A 21,251-nucleotide genomic window follows, 5' to 3' on the forward strand; every position below is an offset into this window, starting at 1 on the left:
AAAAAATCCATATTCCATTTCAATAAGGTCACAGTAAGGTCCAGCTTACTAAAAGGAAACGTTTCATGGCTATGAACATACTGGACAAACAACTGTTAAACAGACAATGCAATGAAACCAGAGTCCGTGCTCAAACAGGCATAGTGACACGCGCAACACACAAAGAATTTAATTAGCAAATCTATTCAGTAATTCAACACTTAGCAATGGGGGAAAGAAAAAGCCTTGGTGATTTGCTTTTAAATGGAGGATAATTGGCTAAGAGGGCTATTAGCAGCACTGAAATGTGGCTCCAAACCCACACACCAGCCGAGTCATAATAACGCCTAATGGCCTTAATCACCGGTGGCCTGCATAACAGAGAGAGCGAGCGAGCGTGCGACAAAGAGAGAGAGAGACAGAGAGGAGAGGGAGAGAGAGCAGAAAAAAAGAGAGAGACTCAAGAGAGAGAGGAAAAAAAAAAAAAGTGAGGGAGGGTGTCCATCCAGCTGTAGACTGAGAACTACGTCAGTTTGCAGCTGTCAGGCAATGAAAATGTGAGCAAGGGTGAACATAAAATGTGGTCAAATTTGAGACACCAAAAAGGGGACAGTGAGGCACAAGAGGTTTAAAGAGCCATGGTTTAGCAAGAATGTTTACATTAGAATAATCAGAGAATTGCTTCAAGGAAGAGACTTAATGCAAATGCATAAATGAATAAACAAATACATAAATTAATTCATAAAGACCCACTGTTTTAAAACTGTCTAAACATTAGCACAATCAGAAGACTTCAATTGGGAGACCGAATATAAACTCTTATTTTGTTCAGGTGGGGAGCTTAATGTTAGCCTTCGGTTTGGGGTCATTGTCTTGTTGAAACACCCAATTGTAGTCAAGTTTTAACTGTCTCGCTGATGATTCAATGTTATGCCAAAGAATTCTGTAGCTTTCCTCCATCTAAATTCTTTGTGTAATGTAGTAGACGCAGTGGCAACAACGCAACAACAGAGAATGATGCTACTACCACCACCATGCTTAACAGTTGGTGCATGGTTCTTGAGTGCCTCAAATTGATTCTACCAAACATTGCTCTGGTCATTGTAGCCCAAAAAAAAAAAAAAAAGGTCATCGAGCAAGAAGAATTCTTATTTGTCCAGGTGCTGAGCCCTACACTGTTTTGGAGAGGGGCGTTTTTTATGAACAGATTTTATATCACCAAAGACTAATTTGTTGTTTTGATGGATTGACTGTAGACAGTGACTAGTGATGTCTTAGTTCATAGCAGATGTGTGCGTTTTAATGGTTCTTGAGGTGTTCTTGACCACCTGACTTAATTTCCTGTCACTAAAGGGTGACAACTTAAGATGGCCTCCCTTACCCCAACTCAGTGTAATGCTCGTCAGTGTCAGCATGTTAGCTAATTTAACAAAACTGGTGGTTAGTGTAAGTGGTCTAAGCGTGTTTAGCTGTGTAATGATGTTAGTTGCAGTTCAAAGAGTCAGAGGAAACATATGCTGGCCTTTTCCCTCCCAGCACTGGTTGCATTACGCGACAGGTGGAGTGCTAGTTAGACTTAACTGAAGGAAATAAAAATGAAATAAAACTAATTTAATTGAAAAAATTGTATTTAAGGAGTGTTGATCATATCTCATGTCTTACGGTCCCTTACACTCTCTCCACACAAACACCCACCCACCGTGCACAGGCACTGTGAGGGGTGACCTCTATGGGAGAGGGACTCAAACAGGTGGGGGACTGGGCAGCAGGATCAGGGCACTAATCTGAGGCCGGACAGAGCCGGGGAACATTACTGCAGCCTGTCAACAGCAATCGAGCAAGCCGCCGCCATCCATGCTCGACACGCACACACACGTACACACACAGACCCATCACAGCCAAGCCCAGACCCCCCTCGCATCCCCCGTCAGGGACAAGGACGGTGCTATTTCAGAGCGCGGGGGTCTCCACTCCTTGAAACTGGAGCGGGCCTTAAGCATGCTTTATGAGGTGCCAAATACCTCCCAGGGGGAAGCAAAGGGTCAGATTTGAGTAATTACAGAACAGCCCTGCGCATTAGCGAATGCGGCCAAGGTCACCCCCAAAACACATGCACAGAGGGAGCACACGCGCACGCATGCACGCTCACAAACACACAATAGCTCATTAGTTTGCAACAGAGCTGAACAATTTATGGCCTGCTGCTCAGCATTGCATCCCTCATTTTAATGCCTTTATGTCATCAGAATAATCCGACTCTACGGCAGACTCCCGCAGTCAGACAACTGGATGAGCTCAGGAAGATAAAACAAACTTTCTCAACCATCTGTGTGTTAGAGGCAAAATTCTTCAGAAGTCTTTGCATGTAGCATGTAAGGTGTGGGGGAGTGGCTTAAGATGAAGCTTGTTCATAGTTGTATATAGGGATGTCCCCCGATCTGATCATGTGATCGGAAATCGGGCCTGATCAGGTCATTTTTAAAGCATAGGAATCGGGTGAAAAAGATCTGGATAACTGCTGCAAACGCTACACATTTGCTAGTCGGCTGTAAAGCTCTGATGCACATATTAAGTGTAAATGAGTAGAGATAAGGCTTCAATAAATGGTTCATTATTTGGGCAGTGTGAACAGGGTGAAAAAAATTGTTGGGTTACAGACTGATTAAGAAATTCTCTTATGTCCCACTAAACAGCTATGTACAGTGACACACTTCTCTCGCCCATGTCTGTGTGTGTGAGCGGTCCCCCATAATTAGTTCCCCCCTGATAAGTCAATACATAAGAATGAATATCAGAATTGTAGTATTGAGCTACTTATGCATTATTTTTTAACAGATTCACAAAATATATGCATCACTTTACATCTTAAACTCTGTAAAATGCATGTAAACTTTTTTTTTTTTTTTTTTTTAAGTAGCCTGAACGTACTCGTAGGATTATGACATGGTATTATTGTGATTTTTTGTTTTTGACATTTATATGTCTTTTTTTCTATTAATTTAGTAATAAAAAATAGTATGTTTTGACACTGTTGTTCCAATAATATTTTATTGATTTATTTGATAAATCCTATGGAATAATTTGTATGTATTCTTCCTGTTTTTTTTTTTTTTTTTTACTGCTTTACCAAGGTATTGTATCGGGACTCTGTACCGGTAGATACTCTAAATAAAAATAAAATTAATTTAAAAAGTGATAGGGACATCCTTATCATTACACCCTAAGACACCCATAACAGGTCTCCATGAAGCTATATTATAAAAAAAAAACTAGGTTGCTGTTCTAGAAGTGGGCAATATGACTATTTTATTGCATTGTGATAAATACTTTTATCGTACTGACAACATATTTTTTGGCAAATCGAAAATATCAGTGCTTAAAGAACCTGAGTGCGCATTTAATTACAGTGCATTAAAGGCAATGTTCTCAGGATAGAAAACTATTTGAATAGTGTTTACTTAATCTTAAAAATGTATCACAATATTAAACCATATTGCCCAGCCCTACACTGACCATTTAGGTCTTTTAATTTAGGTAGGCATTAACAGATAAAGGAAAACCTGCAAGTAAGCAAGTGTGTGAGCCATGTCTTGGTGTGTGTGTGTGAAGACTGTGTCTGTGTATATAAGTAATGGGGGAAGCTTCCATGGTGATGAGTTTAGGAATGTGTACAAGGTTTTCCATGCCCCATCTTTGTCAGTGTGTTATGACAGCAGGGACAGCCTTAGACAGAAGAGGGACAACACCGGTGAAAGACAAGTCATTTGACCATGGTACAGGAATGGTGAGGGGGGAGATAGCTCATCTTTAAACACATACCGACCAACACTTCTAAGGCAAACCAAACACAGCACTGTGGGGGGTGTGCTCCTCAGAGTCTGACTACGACACAGCCTGCGCCAACTGGGAATCGCACACACATCAACACTACACAACAGACATGGCTGAGGGTCTGTGGGATGTTGCAGGATATTGGTTTTTCTGTTTATTTGCGGGTTTGGTGGCAATACTGAGGTTATTTAAATATTACTATTAATTCATACAGTTAATAAAGTCTAGGACAAAGCCCTTAATTTCACCACTGGTTCTTAAAAAAAGGGTAAAGACCAGAGTAAGGCTGTAACTGGAGGAGATTTCCATAATAATGATAGACTATATTGCCAAAAGTATTCCCTCACCCATCCGAATAACTGAACTCAGGTTCCAATCACTTTTATGGCCACAGGTGTATAAAACCAAACACAGAGACATGCAGACTGCTTCTACTAACATTAGTGAAAGAATAGGTCACTCTAAGGAGCTCAGTGAACTCCAGTGTGGTACCCGTGATAGGATGCAGCACCTGTACAACAAGTCCATTAGAGACAATTTCACTACCCACTACTAAATATTCCACAGTCAACTGTAGGGATGGGCAATATTATATCGTATACAATATATCGTGACATAGAAATATCCTGATATTAAAAATCCATACCGTGATAATGGAGATGTTCTGTCTTAAAAGTAGTCTTTACTGTTAAGCTTTAAGTGTATTTATTGTATCATTGTTTTAGTTTGCGGTTTATATGCATGCACTAAATATTCTGCAATATTATTTGCTGCATTATATTATTTTATGCTATATTATTTATTTTGCCACATTATGATTATGCTGTTATACTCTTATACTATATTCCTGAAATTAATTAATTATTTTTCTGTTTTCCTATATCGGCAAGTATATCGTTATTGCAAAAATACCCTGAAATATCGTGATATTTTAGAGCCATATCACCCACCCCTAGTCAACTGTCAGTGCTATTATGATAAAATTAAAGAGACTGGAAAAAAGCAACTCTATCAATGTAAAAAGACAAAGTGGGATTACAAGATGCTGAAGTACAGAGGATGCCAACTTTCTGCAGTCAGTCACCACAGACTTCATGTTATCTTCAGATTAGTTCAAAAGCATAGAGAGCTACATGGAATGGGTTTCCATGGCCTAGCAGCTTCATTCAAGCCTTACATCACCGAACACAATGCAGGCAAGCAGATACTTTAGGCAAACCAAAAAACATTAAAATATCATGTCATTAATGTATTTCACAATTAGCCTAAACCACCACTCAAAGAGTAATAGCCTAGACCAACAATCCACTCATGATCCAAAACATGCAAGCACATCAGTCAAGCATGATGTAGGTAGTGTCAAGCATCCACATCACTTCAGATCAGAACAAACCTTTTGTGGTCACTGAAGAAAAGAGACAAAAAAAAATGCATGTGATTATTGCTCATCATGTTGCTACTCAGATTAAATATATACTGAAAAAAAAAGTAAAAAAGTGGTTATACTGCACGCACCAGTACGTGTACCAGTCCCTCACTATAAAAATTAAAGACTGGCTTATGTTTAAGTAAAGTTCTATACAAAAGTCTACTGGCTCTAGTGTAGTAATTTATATATTTGAGTACTTCCACATCAGTCATCATTTCTAATTGAATATTCAGAGGTTTTCTCTCTATAAATTAACATTTTTTTTAAATTAATAAATTAATTAAAAATTTAATTTTTTAAAAATGTGCAAAGGGAATTGTTCCAATCAAGATTACAGGCCAGATTACCGTAACAATCCGTTAAAAATAGCTGATTATGAATTCGTATTTTAAGGGGTGTTTTTTAGATTAAGTCTTCACGTATGGATTTCAAACACAAGGCCTAGAAAGCATGAAACATAAATAAACCCCTATATTATACTTACACTTAGCTTTTGGAGAATGGAAGATTTAAAAATAAACTACATCAATTGTTTAGTCACAAATGGCCTTAAACAGCCCAAAACAACTGTGCAGACTACACTCTGTATGATTACTTATGTCTCAGATAACAATGCGAGTGCAGTCATGTGTGTCATGTGCAGTCAAATGTGATTCAATTTCAGCCCTTGAGGACATTCTCATTCATCTCAGCTAAACCCAAAATGAACCTGCTCCAGAGCAACTTACCTGTGGAGCGTAAATTATGATTCATGTGGTTACAAACGGAGCACAAGCGGCATGGACAAATTGTGTTTTTAGCTCTCATCTGTTTGTATTTCATTTACTATTAATTACTAATCTACCGTTTCTCCACAAGCCCAAAAACAGATTTATTATAAAAGGATTCTACGGGAGCTCATTAGTAAGAACCAGAAGCGCAACCACTTCTGATTGGTTAGTTTCTTGCTCATAGCAGAAAATATACACCTTATTTTTGGGGCAAGTAGAGGAAATAAGATTTATTTTGGTACTCAAACACTGCAAATATTATTATTAAAGAATTTCATGACTTCACACAAACAAGGTTCCACAATGTAACGCTCCTTGAGATGCATTGAGAATTCATGGCATTTTTATCTACTCTGACTCATATTTGAATATCTGTTGCTTCATGAGTTGATCATCTCTAACTAGGCTTCTGCTCTTACAAGCTTTTGGAAAGTTGTATGTTCTGGTCGGCTCTTTTAAGTAAAGGATAAGCTAGGCAGCTGATAACATACATCACCAGAACCAGCCAGGGAGGGCTCGAGTTGTACAGTGTAATTAATAGCACTGATAAATATTTTTATAGATGTACGTTGACAGTTTTGCCACGTAAGTATGTAAGGAAGTGCTGTGTGAGAAATGGGCCGACAGAAACATTGTACAAACCTGTGAGACTAGGATGTAAATAAGTGAGTGAGAGACAGACAAGGACTGTGTGAAAACGCACAACTTTTCTCATAGTCTGGAACTGCTCATGCCTCCTAACTGTTATCCAGTATGATGTGTTTATCCTTTTGTGTAAAAAAATATAAATAAATAAAAAAATAAAAATCTATACATTTCATTTAAATAATACAAGTATAACTTAAATTAAATATGTTTAATTCAAAGTCTGCTTCTTTGAGATTTCTCTTTTGGCCTTTTTTCCCCCCATATTAAGTTTGCAAGTTTATTATTGTGGATAAAATAATAAACTTTTAATAAACGTTTAATGTTTTTTGTTTCTTCATTAGAAATGGAAACATTGATCAGCTATGAATTGGTATCATAATTGGACAATTGATATTAGTCCAAATATGCAATCAGCGATTAGCCAACTAACCCAATCTGTTCAGATCATATGATCATACTTGCACATTTTGCAAGTTCACAACGTGCCACAGTTCTTCGCTAGATGGCAATGAGTCCCTCTCATGGCTGCAGAAACCCATTATAGCCAGTGTAGAAATCTAGTGTTGACAGGATGTCACCAGTATAGAAGTGTTTTGATGTATTTTACTCAAACTCACGTAGTTGTAGAATGTGTAAAAATAACTCTCCATTTGGGGGGAAAAAAGCATGTAGAGTAAATACAGTACATTTATTCAGAACTAACAGGTTGTGGTTGACAGGTGTTTTAAACGTATGTTTCTACTTGAGAGCCAATCCAAAACATTACGGTAGCCCTGCAAGATGCAGTTATATTGTAAATATAAATACGATCAGATACAAACACCAAAAGGCGTAAAACAGGCCCCATCAGCACTACACCAATTAGTAGCTGAAGTTCTGTTTGGAAGGACTGTAACTAAGACTTGTTAACTGACTGGCATGCTATTAACATGGTTCTGAGCCAGTGGTTGTCCTAAAAGCCTCTATTTGTCTGCAGTTAAAAGGTAAAAAACCTGCTTCAAACTATGTAGCCATTGTGATCATTTCAAATTTTGGCAAGCATATCACCGAGATAGCCTTTTCACAAAAATAGCTGAACATTTACGGTCACAGCATGCTCTAAAAACTTCACTTTGATTCAAAGTTAGACTTTGTTTGACAAACTGAAAATCCAGAAATTTAGAACTGTCACTTTTCAATGCACATGATCTTCAGTTTTGCCCAACGCATCTGTTCATTCTGAGGGCATCCGAGTCTCTCTGGCCCTCAGTCCACATCATAGCAAGCATTTTAAGCCCCAGAGGAGCATGAAAAACCTTGTTAAAGAAAGTATCTAGTGACGATTGTTTTGAAAAGCATGCTGCGGAAAAGCATTTTAAGGATGACAGTCCTCTGCCTGAAATAGCCGGAGCCACACTGCACTGTCAGGGTGATCTACGTCTGCTGTCATCTCTCTATCCTCTGCTCCGAGAGGCTCGGATCACACACACGCACTCGCACACACAGGCAAACTGGTATCACATAAATGTAATGGACTAATAAACACAATCAAAAGACCTATAAAGTGCACATTAATAAATGATGGATGGGAGGAGAGTGCACAATGATCCTGAATCATAACGCCATCAGCTGAACACTGGTTCAAAAATAGACAGCTGTTTATTCAGCGGCATGCAAAAGTTTGGGCATCTCCGATTAAAATATCTGTTACTGTGAATAGCTAAGGAAGTAAGAGAGGACATATAAAAAGGCATACGCGGCAAGACTAGGGGTGGGAATCACAGGGTCTCTCACGATATGTTATTATAATGATACTAAACTCTTCGATACTTCATGGCATCTGTGTTACTGAAGAGAATAAAATGCTACTAAATAAGCAAATACCAGGAATTATGGATTTACAGGTACCAGTTTCACAGATATTGCCCACTATTACTTTACCTTAATTAACAGAGCACTAAAGCTATTCCTGTTGCTTATCCTACACTTCAAGAAAAGTGCTTTTAGCTGTGGGTGGGACAGGACACATAGGTCTCAGCCAAAACTTGGACTGAATGGGATTTGTGATGACAGGGCACCTATCATTGCTATTTATTCCATGCCTAGTTCTAACCTAGTGTGTGTTTTTTTTTTTACTTTATTTTTAATTATTTTGTAGATTATACTAAAGTAGATTAATACTGAAGACAGTATTATCAAAACTATGAGGGAACAGAAGCAATTATGAAGTAAACAAATGTTAAAAAATGTTTTATACTTTGGCCGAGAGAGGGGGAACATGGAATAAAATGCAATAAATTCAAATCCTGATCATGATAAAGTTCTAATGAAGGTCTTACTGCACTCAAGGGGTGGGTTTTGATTAGCCTTGTTACAAATCCTACAAGCAGCACTCTCTGCAACATTTCTTGGTCTTCCAGAACCCAACTGGACATCTGCTGTTCCTGTTAACTGCCATTTCTTAATTACATTACGAGCGTCATCTGTATGTGACTCCCAAGTGGCTTCCCAAGATTGGCAAAATCGCAATTGGTCCTATTTAAAACAAGCCATTGGACAGTCGTAGCTGTTGATATCACTTTTTTAAATATAGCACTACTGATAGCACATGCTGTCCATTTCAATATGATCGCAAGCTATGACATATTTGGTTTTGCTCTTATCTGGAAAAAACAAAAAAAACAAAACAGAAACTTAAGCATTCCTCGCAATACACAGTCAACATATTCCTGACACCTGGCAAAGCAGCACACGCCATGTAACCATGCTATTCTTACAGAGACCTGCTCAACAACAACATACACACACAAACACTCTTTCTATAACCTTAGTTACACGGGCCAGATTCCAGTGCACTGTATTCATGGAACCTGAGCTGTGTGGTCATCCCACAAATCCCTGCTCTGATTTAATACAACCGCCTGAAATCACGGAACTGAGAAGACTGGCATCCAGTGCAGAAGGTTAAAGTGAGCCCAACCCGCAGCCGGGTATTAATATCACACAAAAGACCATCGCATTCCCATCTCAAAAGCCCTCCTGCATAACCTCTCCAGCCAAACACAAACATATTAATCAGATCCTGTTCCCTACAGGCACATGGGCATACCAACAAAAGGCATGTACTCATGCACAGTGTGCGCACACACCGCCTGCATGGATTGTTGAGCTCACACATGCACACAAGCCTCCAAATCATATTTTGGCTCATGCAGCACATATCTGAATTGTCCACTATTACTTTACCTTAATTAATAGCGCACTAAAGCTGTTACGGTTGCTTATCCTACACTTCGAGAAAAGTGCTTTTATCTGTGGATGGGACAGGACACATAGGCCTCAGACAAAACTTGGACTAAATGGGATTTATAATGATAAGCCACCTTAAACATTGCAATTTAGTCCATGCCTAGTTCTAACCTAATGTGTGTTTCTTTTTTACTTTATTTTTTTCATTATTTTGTAGATTATACTAAAGTAGATTAACACTGAAGACAGTATTATCAAAACTATGAGGGAACATGTGTTCTTTAAAGTAGAATGGTTCTCCAGCTGTCTTAATAGGAGTTCCTAGAGGTGCTGAGCACTTCGTCTTCACTCCAACTCATCGCATATCACCTGGGATTTTAGGTGAACACACTTTGTCTACTAGCTAATTGTGTTCCTTGATAGTCTTCAACTCAAGTCTTTAATATTAATCTACAACTGCAGTAAATAATAATTAATAACTTATATTTAATGAAGAATGTGTCTTCACACAAATGTGTGTCAGATACAAGGATTTAGTTTCTTTTTTTTTAGCACCTAAGCTTACTACAAATGTAAACATGCTTTTGTTTGTGCGCAAATTTATTACAGTTAATGGTGTAATGGGAACAAGATTAATTGCAATGGTTTAACCAGAACAGTAGAATTTAGTTTTAATGACAGAGGCAGAGCTGAAATTAAAAAATAGACTGATATCCATCGGTTATCAAACCCCAAAACCTACTAATTTAAACACAGCACCATCCATCTGTTATCAAACCCTAGAACCTATTAATCTAACCAGCACAGCTCCATCCATCTGTTATCAAACCCCAGAACCTACTAATCTAACCAGCACAGTGTTATCCATCTGTTATCAAACCCCAGACCCTACTAATCTAACCAGCACAGCTTCAACTATGTTACCAAACCCCAGAACCTACTAATCTAACCAGCACAGCTTAATCCATCTGTTATCAAATCCCAGAATTTACTAATCCAACCAGCACAGCACCATCATCTGTTATCAAACCCCAGAACCTATTGATGTTCATTACAGAAAGCTTTTAAGTCAATGCCAGTTTATCATTCATTCATTTGCTCCTTCAGCTAAAATGTATCCTAATTGTTCAAGTTGTTTAAAATACTTTTTTAGCAAAATGTGATGAATGTTTTAATTTAGATAAATTAATCTCAAAGCACATAACTAATTAGATTCATCTCTTACTTGCGCAATTTTACATTTACATTTATATGTAAATTTGCCATATGAACATGTGTAACAAAAAGAGTGTTACGATTTTATTACAAGCCACAAGGATCTTATTTTCCCCCCCTAACAACTCTTTTTGGTAAGAGTGTACAGGCCCCGAGGCACCGCACCACACCCAACTCCAAGGTATTCATCGCTCTAATAGGGCCTATTACGAGAACAAAAGACAGGGACATCCCAACACATGCAGTGCTACAAGATCCATAGCATCTATTCATAGACAAGTCTAGTATATCCAGCCAGCTCTCGCCTTTAGAAAAGCGACCTCATTAAGCCAATAGGCCTTGAATTTTAACTCGCCCTCCAGTTATGAGATTGTGTTGCTTCCTTGCGTTGCACCGCTGACAAGTTAACTGTTACTCAGATTAAAATTGAGGTCCAATATGTGCAGATATTTTAAGAAACACACTTTAAACAATGTGGGAGCACCTGAAATCCTCAGACAATGAGGAGCCTTATTAGAAAAGGTCGGCACTGTTTTTTTAAAGAGATGGTGTAGAGTTTCTGGCATCAAGCCAAAGTGCTTCTCTACTCTCAAATCCAAAAATATGGCTCTGCCCATGTGACTATTTGTTAAGTCCAGTGATATCAGGAGCAAATCCTCCCCTAAAAGATTGAGGGTTGGCTGGTGTGTGCAATAATAATAACGGGGTGGGTGGTGGGGCAACTTACGTTTTATTCTGGGAAGGTTAAAAATGGATTTTGAGGTTCTGACAAATACAAGTACACAAGTACAGTGAGAGACAGACTTCACTAAGATCACGTGCCACTTGACCTCCCTCTGTGAGGCCCCCCCAACACTGGACACCAAACAGAGGCCCACTAGCCACCGGTCTTTGTCCAAGGTCAACAGGTTTTAAAGCACAAGACCAGGGGCTCAATGATGGGATAATGGGGTTAAGTTTTCTCTCCTTTAACTCCCCTGAGTGAGGCCAAGAAGAGGCCAGGACTGGGCCGAAGGTCAAGCTCACTAACATTCCCCAACCATCAGCAGCCTGACGCGATAGAAGTCGTAAACATCACTCGATTAGCGCCAGCTCCCACTCCCTCCCTCCCCCTCTCCCTCCCTCCCTCTGCCCCACAGCTGAAGCCTGTACTTCGCCACTGGTCTCCGCCACAAAGGGTCCCAAAATAAAACACATCAATCACGCTAGACCCCTCAGTATGTAACACTAACCCTCTGATTCCACATCATAGTCATCATGCCAGAGCAGCAGAGGGTTTGCACCAGAACAAATGTTTCTCCAGAAAGGTCAAAGTTCTGAGAGAGGCTCTACGCTTCCGCTAGTTAAAACGCAATACCCGAGGAGGGCTCGCTGGTGGGCTTGGTGGGGAATTTCCCCTGAAGCCATACCGCCTCAAGATGCATCAAATGACTGGAGCACACAGTTCACAAACCATATCCACTGTAACACAGGAGGAGACACATTCCTGCCAAAATTGTAAACTACTTATATTTGTAAGAAATTAGTGAGTCAGCAGGGCTGTAACAAAATCAAAATACAAAAGTACTGTACTATAAGGTTAAGCAATACAGGAGCCTGTCCAAAGCATACTCGAATAAAGCAGCTTAATTAGGCCCCCACACCTCCAGGGGACTCCATCAAATGCACAATGATAATAAAATATATTTTTAAATATTTAAATCATTTAAACAAAATGAAATGATGGTCTATACCGTAAATTTGCCAGTGTTAAATAAACCCTGTTAGTTTGAGTTGTAAAATCTAACAGCGGCAAATTCACTGTGTACACCCAATATGAGACGTGAGGTGAGTCAACAGAGTCATGTCTCAAAAAATAAATGATCCCTCTGGAGCAAAAAAAAAAAAAAGCTGGAAGAAGGGAAAAAAAACAGCAAGACAAATGTAGGTTTGCATGACCAATACTACAATATTTTTTGATGTTATTAACCAAGGCTTCATTTCAGTTTATGTTTTGGATATGTTAGTTGGCTAGTGAACAAAATGCACCCAGTAGCTCACATTAGATTAGGCTACTAAATAAAATATATGTGTATTGTTAAATATATACTTAGGTGTATTAAAACATACAAGGTCTTTTTTAACTCAATTTTTTCCCCCAATTTTTGCTAGACTCACGAGGCCATTGTAGTAGCTGATAATTTAGCTACTAATAGATGTTAGTTGGTGACTTAAAACAGCCTATGAGTACCTGCATGGACCTACTGGCGGACTATGGAATGACAAAGCATTTGGAACTGAGGTGGTGGTACTAACAAAAACCTTGGGTGGGTTGTGATGTTTGTCAGTCCAGTACAGTCAGTATCAAAACTACAGCACTAACAATGTACCGTACTGTCTTCATCGCATCATTCTGGGGTAGGCAGCTAATGGTTAAAAGACTGTACTGTGTTTCTTACATGATAAACGTTAGATTTACACATTCCACCACTATGTAAGTTTGAGTCACGGCAGATTCAAGGTGGAGCAAAACACTGGCTTTAACAAGCAACTGAAAAAAGGCAGCCTAGTCTGATTATCAATTAGAGAAATATTGATTAATCGAGGTTTGTCTCAAAGTAAGCAGATACGATAAAAACAGCTGACAGAATTTTCCAACTCTATGATTCACAAGAACAGAACAACAAGCAAGGCAGAATTTTCTGGCAAAATATTTGAAACACAAAACATTTGAAATGGCTATTGCCCCACGTTGACGTAATCCAAGGAAATCTAGTTTTCGTAGACTGGCACTGTTTATGTTGTGTAACCTATAACTTGAGCTTGTTGCATCAAATTTACATTACATAACGTTTTCAATATACTTTAATTCTCCATTCAGTTCTAAAAATACTTAGCTTTCATTCATTCAGCTGCCTCTGATTAATGATCCCATGCATGACAACATGACACTGTCACCAGTACAAAAGGTCAAATGCTGCTACCGCAGAGGCATGCATGATCTACAGCCACATCATTTCACTCAGCACGAATATTCATTAAATCTTTAACACAGTACACACACAGGTAATAACTACACTTCCTATAGGAAAGTGAAAAGCTCAGCTCCCCACTGATTAGTCCATCAGTCCGGAACAAATCTACCGATTTATTCGTTATCCATTTTTATATGGTTTGGGTCAACATTTGTAATCATGACAAACCATGCATTGGCTGGCTGTTTAAAAAAAAGAAGAGAAAAATCTTGACAAAGCAACATATTGAAATCTTTTAAAAGCATTTAAAATAAAACTACTGATACTCGATACTTTGAATTACTCAGCTGAAAAAAGAGACTGGTTGTCACACTGCCACTGTGTGCGCTGAGCAATTTGTAAATATTATTAAATCACGATTATCTATTTGATGATACCAGCTTCTATGATAAGCTGGTCTGTAAGGGCTGTAATGGGAGATGCCTGAGTGACCGAATTAAATTAGAAGCCACATAGCTCGCTGGGAACATAACGCAAACAAGGGGCTGCCAGAGCTGGAACAAGATAAAGCAAACCTGCTAAAAGAAACTAATCTGTTTGGCTAAACATTCAATTACAAAAGTCATTCACAAGAACAGCCTGTAAAATACTTTACATATACAATACATGACCCAAACGCTGTGTGAAATGCAGTGATAATTACTGTCAGTTTTACCAAGAATCTATAGGCATATAAGAAACTATAACCAAAACTGATTACAGTAGGCCTAAAATATTTTTTTGTAAAAACATTAAGCATTGTTGACACAGTCTTCAATAATCAATCTTGTCAATCTTGCGAGCTCCATCATGTAGGTTAGTTTAAAATAGCTTTTCTCCATCGATAATTAAAAAAAAAAACCCACAAAGATTAGTAGATTGCAAATTTCCATGACTTTCCCCAAACTCTCTGGGTATTTTTATTTTCCCAAAACTTATCCAAACCTGAAAATTGCTATTTTGAAATTCCATGACTTTTCCAGGTTTTTCATGACCGTAAGAACCCTATGTGAATGTACCCATATTGACGCTGTTGTGCCAAAATACTGTTCTTCTATTTATGCTTCTTCTACTTTTATTAAAAGCTAAAGAAAAAATTTCCTTTTCCTATGAAGTAGCCATTCTGGAGATGCAGTGTCTTAGCTTGATATTGCCAACAGTTATTGTGAAAAACAGCTTTGATGAATAAATCAGAGAACCAGGCCACTTATGTGAACAACAGAACACTGAGTCAACGCACAGTAATACAAATCCAGCAACGTTAGCAGTTTAGCTATACGCCGCCTCAACCTGCATCAATCACTGTATATATAGCTTACACAACACTTTCAATGGCTTAAGCCTCCTACTTCAGATACTCTCTCGGGTGTGTTCAGTATCAAGCCCTCGGCACTGGATCCCAGGCAGTCATCAACCACTTCACATGCGTGGATTCAGAAATCCACAGGGAATTAAGCTCCATCCCTTTCCTCAAGACTGGTACCGCCGCAGGCGTGGGAAATACGAGACGGCTGTGGGGGAATCCACACAAGGGCCAAGTCAAGCACCTTGATCGCCATGGCAAACATGATCTCCACAGCAGCGGAGCATGTGGAGTTGGCGGTATTCGAGTTGCTAGCGCTTATAAATAAAGCCACTAAATCTTCATATAAATGGAAACCCGATGATTCAAATTGTGACACAAGATGGGCCAAATGTAGGGCGACGAAGGGGGTGCGCCCCAGGCCAGGGCATCTCTTACAACGATCACTTCCATTCAAAAAGCAGAGAGAGGGAGAGAAAGGGAGGGAGAATGAAAAAAAAAAAAAGAAACAGTTTCACACCAGCTGACAGCAGTGAGCGCGTATCATAATGGGAGTAATTAGAGTAATTTGTGCCATGGAGCCAGACTGGTCTCCCTTATGCTGAGAGCTCTGTATTAGCATGAACGGAGTGGCTCAACACCGGGCCACTCAACAGCAACCTCCATTGTGTTCAGTGCAGGTCCGCTGCAGCTAATGCTCAGTGCAACAAGGTTATGAATATGATAGAGCAAAGCTGGAACCTGCATGCGGAACTCAACGCCAACGCAAAGCGATCATAATTAATGGCTTCCTCCCTCCGGAATAATGCAGTGCACCACCAAGTGGCATTGTTGCCGCAGAAGAGAGGGTGATTAAATGAACGTGAAAGCCGAGTGGTTTCTGTTACAGGCAGCCCCATGGGCTTTCCGAGCCCGGCAATATTAAAGGCAAAAGCAGGGAGCTGGCAATTACCACAAAGGAATGTTCAATAGGTATAAAAAGCGCAAGATTGTCAAACAGTTGGTTAACGCTTAATACACAAAAGAGAGAGGAAAATATATTTGGCTCATGATGGGTGGAGTGAAACCAGAGCCAGCGATCTAAAAAGCAGGGTCTTAAAAGAAGCAGGGAAAAAAAAAAAAAAAAAAACCAACACAAACAGCTGAGTTTACACTGCCCTCTTCTGGCTAAATACAGAAAGTGGAGCTAAAAATGTTTAATCTTGAGACTCAAAAAGCTGTAGTGTGTGTATTGAACAGCATTTGTTTGGATCTATATGTCCACTATCACACAATCAATCACACATACCTCTCTGCCTTTGTGAGTGACCAATGCAGCCAGTGGTTTTGCATAGAACCGACTGAAGGAGAAACCCAGGCATCCATACATGCTGTTAGCAGTCAGCTTCAGGGCCTTCTGTCGAATGTCATACTATAGAAAGAGAGGATAGAGACAAAAAATTACACAAGACAATAATGAAATACATATTGACCAAAGACTGATGTTTCATAATACCAGAAATATCCACTAAGAGACAAATAAAGGATTATCTTATCAGTGAAATAAATAAACATAATATAAACTGAAAGGTTTAATCACTGACTTTATAGCATATCCAAAATGTGTTGCAACTTTATTGCTTCTAGAAGCCTAATAAGACCTGGTTAAAAATAAATAAATAAATAAAAAATTAAAACAGAGCAGAAGTACACATTATCAGCAATCACTTCTCTCTCAGAAAGATAAGGTTTTACGTTGTTTCCATTGTAACATTAATGTTTAAATAAGGTCTATCTATTCTATTTCACCCTTTATTTAAATTGTTTATATAGCACTGTGAACAGTATAAATTCAATAATTCAATAAATTCATTTCCAATAAAGCATTTAATAAGTATTTAATGCGTCTTAACTGTAACTGATAACTACAGACACTGATACGATGAAAAAAATACAGAAAAACAACTGATCAGATGCATCAAGGCTACCTTAGTTCTAGTGATATGACTAAAAATTTCATGTCAGTAATGTTTCGTATGCAACAATATGTAATAAAAACCTTAAAGTATATTTACATAATGTTAACAGCAAAACACAACAAAACATTAAAACAAATAACTATTTGAAATGGTGGGGAAAAAGTTGTTATACTGCTCCTTTAATTGCAAAATAAAACCACTTCCAAACAAACTTCCCATCTATGTTCTTTTTGGAATTAAATCGGGTTAAGATCTTAAATACACCACACTTATAAAACATTTTTCAGCTCAAAGTATGTATTTTAAATGTTTATTTGAAAATAATGTCTTCAAACTGACTTATATAGATGGAAAGGTATTCCCTACGTCTCTTTTTACCTGCAGGTACAAGTCTGAGTTTAGATCAGGCTGCTTCATCAGCTGTTTGACCTGTCGTCGACGCTCCACCAGCTTACGAATTTCTTTAGGAAGAACTCCCATCTCCAGATCTGGATCAGGAAGCTCGGGAACCTCATTAAAGTCATCCTCCTGTTTGAATAAAGATCAGCCATCATACTTTAAGCTCATTCTGCAGTGAATTTTTCTTTTACCAACACAAAGACATTTTTTTCCTCTCCCAACCGAGCACACAAACCTCAGTCTTTTTGCGAGAGCCAGTCGCCTCTCTCTGAACTGTGGTGAAACAGATGTTGAACTCCTGGATGATGGACGGGTACAGACTGTTGAAGTCCAGCAGCAGAATGAATTTATCATAGAAACCTAGACATAAAGGACAATAAAATATTAAACATACATTTTCATTCATTACAGACAAAAATGGGCAGTAGTCAACACCACCTGACACCTACCGACTTTGGGATCCAAAACCAGACCTCCAGCATACGCAGCCTTCTTCTTCACTTTACCAGACTTGTTTTTGCCCACATCCACATCCTCATCTTCCCCCTAATAAAAAACAATGAACAGTTAATGACAGAGGCAAACAATAGAAGACAATACAAATCTCAAGAAACACAAGAAAAGACATTAACAGGTTCCTACAGGGTCCTGCTGTGGTTTCTTGAAGAACTGCTTGTCTGGAACTATGTAGTTCTTCTCATGGAAGGCGTGGAGAAGCAGATACTCATTCCGCTCTGAGCGACCACCCATCAGTGTGCGGGACTGAGAGGAAAAGCAGAAATTTAAGGGATGATCTTTGCAGAACCAGAATAAGCTCAAAACCAGCAGTAGAGGAAGGATGCACTGAATGAATTGAAAGTGTAAAGAGCTTACCATAACATTGCCAGCAATGTTGGTGATCTGCAGGGCCAGTGGAAGCACATTTAGCTCACACATGATTTGCAAAATAAGTTTGGCATCCATCCAGGTCAGCTCCAACAGGTAGAGCAGGTGTGGAGAGTCACTGAGAGAGTAAAAAAAAAAAAGATTGGTTGGATACGAGAAGCTGACAAACTGAGGTAGCATCATTTCTATGAGGAGAACTAGGGGTGAAACTTCCCATCAATTAATTGGTCCACATTTTTAATTAACTTTGAAAATGAGCAACTAATATAGTAAATATAATAAATATAATAATATATAATAATAATAATAATAATAATAATAATAATAATAATAATAATAATAATAATAATAATAGTAAAATAAAGATAATCCAAAACTCACAAAGGTAAATTTGCAGCAAGACGACAGGTTTGCATGTATTTAATAGGGCTGCAAAACTAAGCCAACAAAAGGTACAGCACATGGACAAAAATATTGGGACACCTGCTCATCCAACTTTTTACTCACTCTAACCGTTTCTGGGAAACTTCTCCCTTTACACTTGGGTTTTTAAGTTTTTAATAGCTGGAGCTTGATGTGTTGGATATTTTATTTACAGTGAAGAAGTTTGAAAAGATGGCATCCATTTTTATGTAGCTTATGCTTAACTTATACAAATACAAATATAGTTAGGTAATGGAAGTCTGGGCTATTGAAAGCCAATAAATGTTAGAATAAATCTGTACTGGAGTAGCAATTGTATGCTACTTTTTTTTGTCTATATCTTGTTTGTCTATACATCATGTTAGCAACATTTAGATGTACTGATATAATAACAGTTAATCATTCTAATAAATTAAATGTACTCATAGTAACCCTATTAACATGCTATGACCCATATACAGGCTACAGGTGATACTCAACCACTTCTTTCTGCAGTAAAACAACATTTACATTTTGAAAAATTGAGGGCTTTGAAATCTCCTACAGGAGACTTCAATTAAGTTCAGGAAAGAGGCAATATTATGATTTTATTCATTATATTTTGAGAGTTGCAGATTTATTTGACTATTTTTCTATACTTTCTATTAAAATTACAATTATGATTTTCAGTAATGTTCCCTAAAAAAACATAGAATTCCTTAAGATTTAGGGGTGTAATGTCAGGCAGAAGATCCTTGCTTGTTAAAGGGTTAAACATTCAAAAATACATAATTAAGTATTTAAATCAATTTAGTTAACCAAAACCAGACTAAAATGTATCTAGTCTTGGTTGGCTGAAAATAGTGTGTCAAAAAAAAAAAACTAAATTAAAATCACCTTTCAAAATTAACCCCCATCATAAACAATGAACCCCATTTTTTTATGCTACATTTAAATGCAAACCTCACTCATGAAGATCTGGAGTTGGCACATGCAATACACTTTATTTAAAAGTACATGTATAAAATCACCAACATCACCAAAAACTCTGATTAGTACTCACCTGTACATGTTCCTGATGTTCTCTGGAGCGACCACAGCTCTCTCAGTCTTCAAGATCTGGGCTGCTAGCTCCGTCAAATGGTAGCTCTTACAGCGGATCAGCTCCTTAGCAGACACCTCCACGTCACACACCAGTCGACCACACGCAGCACTCTTCTCTGCAAACCCACCACGACCCTGTATGGAACAGAGTCAAAGAATTATGTAAAGAACAAGAATCCTTGTAATTAGATCTCATAACCGCAGATATGATGAACAAAATATTTCCCATCATCTTACCCCAAGTTTTGGCATGTTTGCCCTTCTCAGTCGTCCAATTTTGGACCAGAAGGGAACCTTGCACACAGTAATTCTCTGCAGAAGCACTTCAAGGTCAAATCCCAAGATGTCATGACCCTAAATTGGCAAGTTTAAGAGAGTTTAAGAGAGTTCAGGTCAGATACAAAATTTCTGCCACAAGAGCTACAAGACAAATTGGCAGCTTAACAACAACTTAACTCACCACTATAACATCAGGATCTATTTTGTGCATCTTAGCCAAGAAGAAGCCCAAAAGTGTTCGTTCAGTTGCAGCAATCTCCACAATGCCTTTCTGCAAATAAGAGAGACGGGTATGATGCAATGTAATCCACCCAACATATAAGAAATTGTTTCCACCATGCTTTAAAGCCTGGAATAAATAAATTACACTACAGGCAATGAGGGAATGACTGCCTCACCTTTTTTCTGACTGCCTCGTTGAAATCATAGGGGTAGATACAGTCATTGGGCTTGCTCACAACTGTAATTAAAATAATTTGTAAATTAATTGAGGATGCAGAAAAAAAGCACAAAGCAGCAGCATTTCACCAATTACATAAATAAGCTTGGGAATAAATTGTTAACTATATTAAGAGAGCAGAACAATAATAGAATAATGTGCACTCACTCCACAAAGTAATACTACAGGATTTTACAAACACAATTTGGATTATTCAGTGATCGCAAGTAGTCTTCGTTCACCATCTATAGTTATATAGTGTATCAGCATTACAGTTGGAGTGACAATGATGGAGATGATTGTGAATGAAAACTAAAAATTGGCAAATACAGGCGCAGTTAAATAGGGATATAGGAAAGAACTGCATCAAAGAAGATCATGCAGATTTG

General features: G+C 38.3%; 1 protein-coding gene across 2 annotated transcripts in view; it reads right to left on the reverse strand.

Annotated features, from left to right (window-relative positions):
• The window catches only part of pola1 (polymerase (DNA directed), alpha 1), an 80,775-nt gene that overhangs the window by 50,350 nt on the left and 9,174 nt on the right, over nt 1–21,251 (reverse strand). For both annotated transcript variants that reach the window (XM_049486507.1, XM_049486503.1), the window contains exons 17-26: nt 20,822–20,883; nt 20,605–20,694; nt 20,382–20,498; nt 20,104–20,279; nt 18,627–18,756; nt 18,396–18,515; nt 18,203–18,299; nt 17,989–18,113; nt 17,733–17,882; nt 16,685–16,807 (exon numbers count right to left, since the gene is read on the reverse strand). In XM_049486507.1, the coding sequence (XP_049342464.1) occupies nt 16,685–16,807; nt 17,733–17,882; nt 17,989–18,113; nt 18,203–18,299; nt 18,396–18,515; nt 18,627–18,756; nt 20,104–20,279; nt 20,382–20,498; nt 20,605–20,694; nt 20,822–20,883 (1,190 nt within the window). The remainder of the gene's footprint in view (nt 1–16,684; nt 16,808–17,732; nt 17,883–17,988; nt 18,114–18,202; nt 18,300–18,395; nt 18,516–18,626; nt 18,757–20,103; nt 20,280–20,381; nt 20,499–20,604; nt 20,695–20,821; nt 20,884–21,251) is intronic.

This window comes from Astyanax mexicanus, chromosome 1, assembly GCF_023375975.1.
Source record: "Astyanax mexicanus isolate ESR-SI-001 chromosome 1, AstMex3_surface, whole genome shotgun sequence".
NCBI classification, from domain to species: domain Eukaryota; kingdom Metazoa; phylum Chordata; class Actinopteri; order Characiformes; family Acestrorhamphidae; genus Astyanax; species Astyanax mexicanus.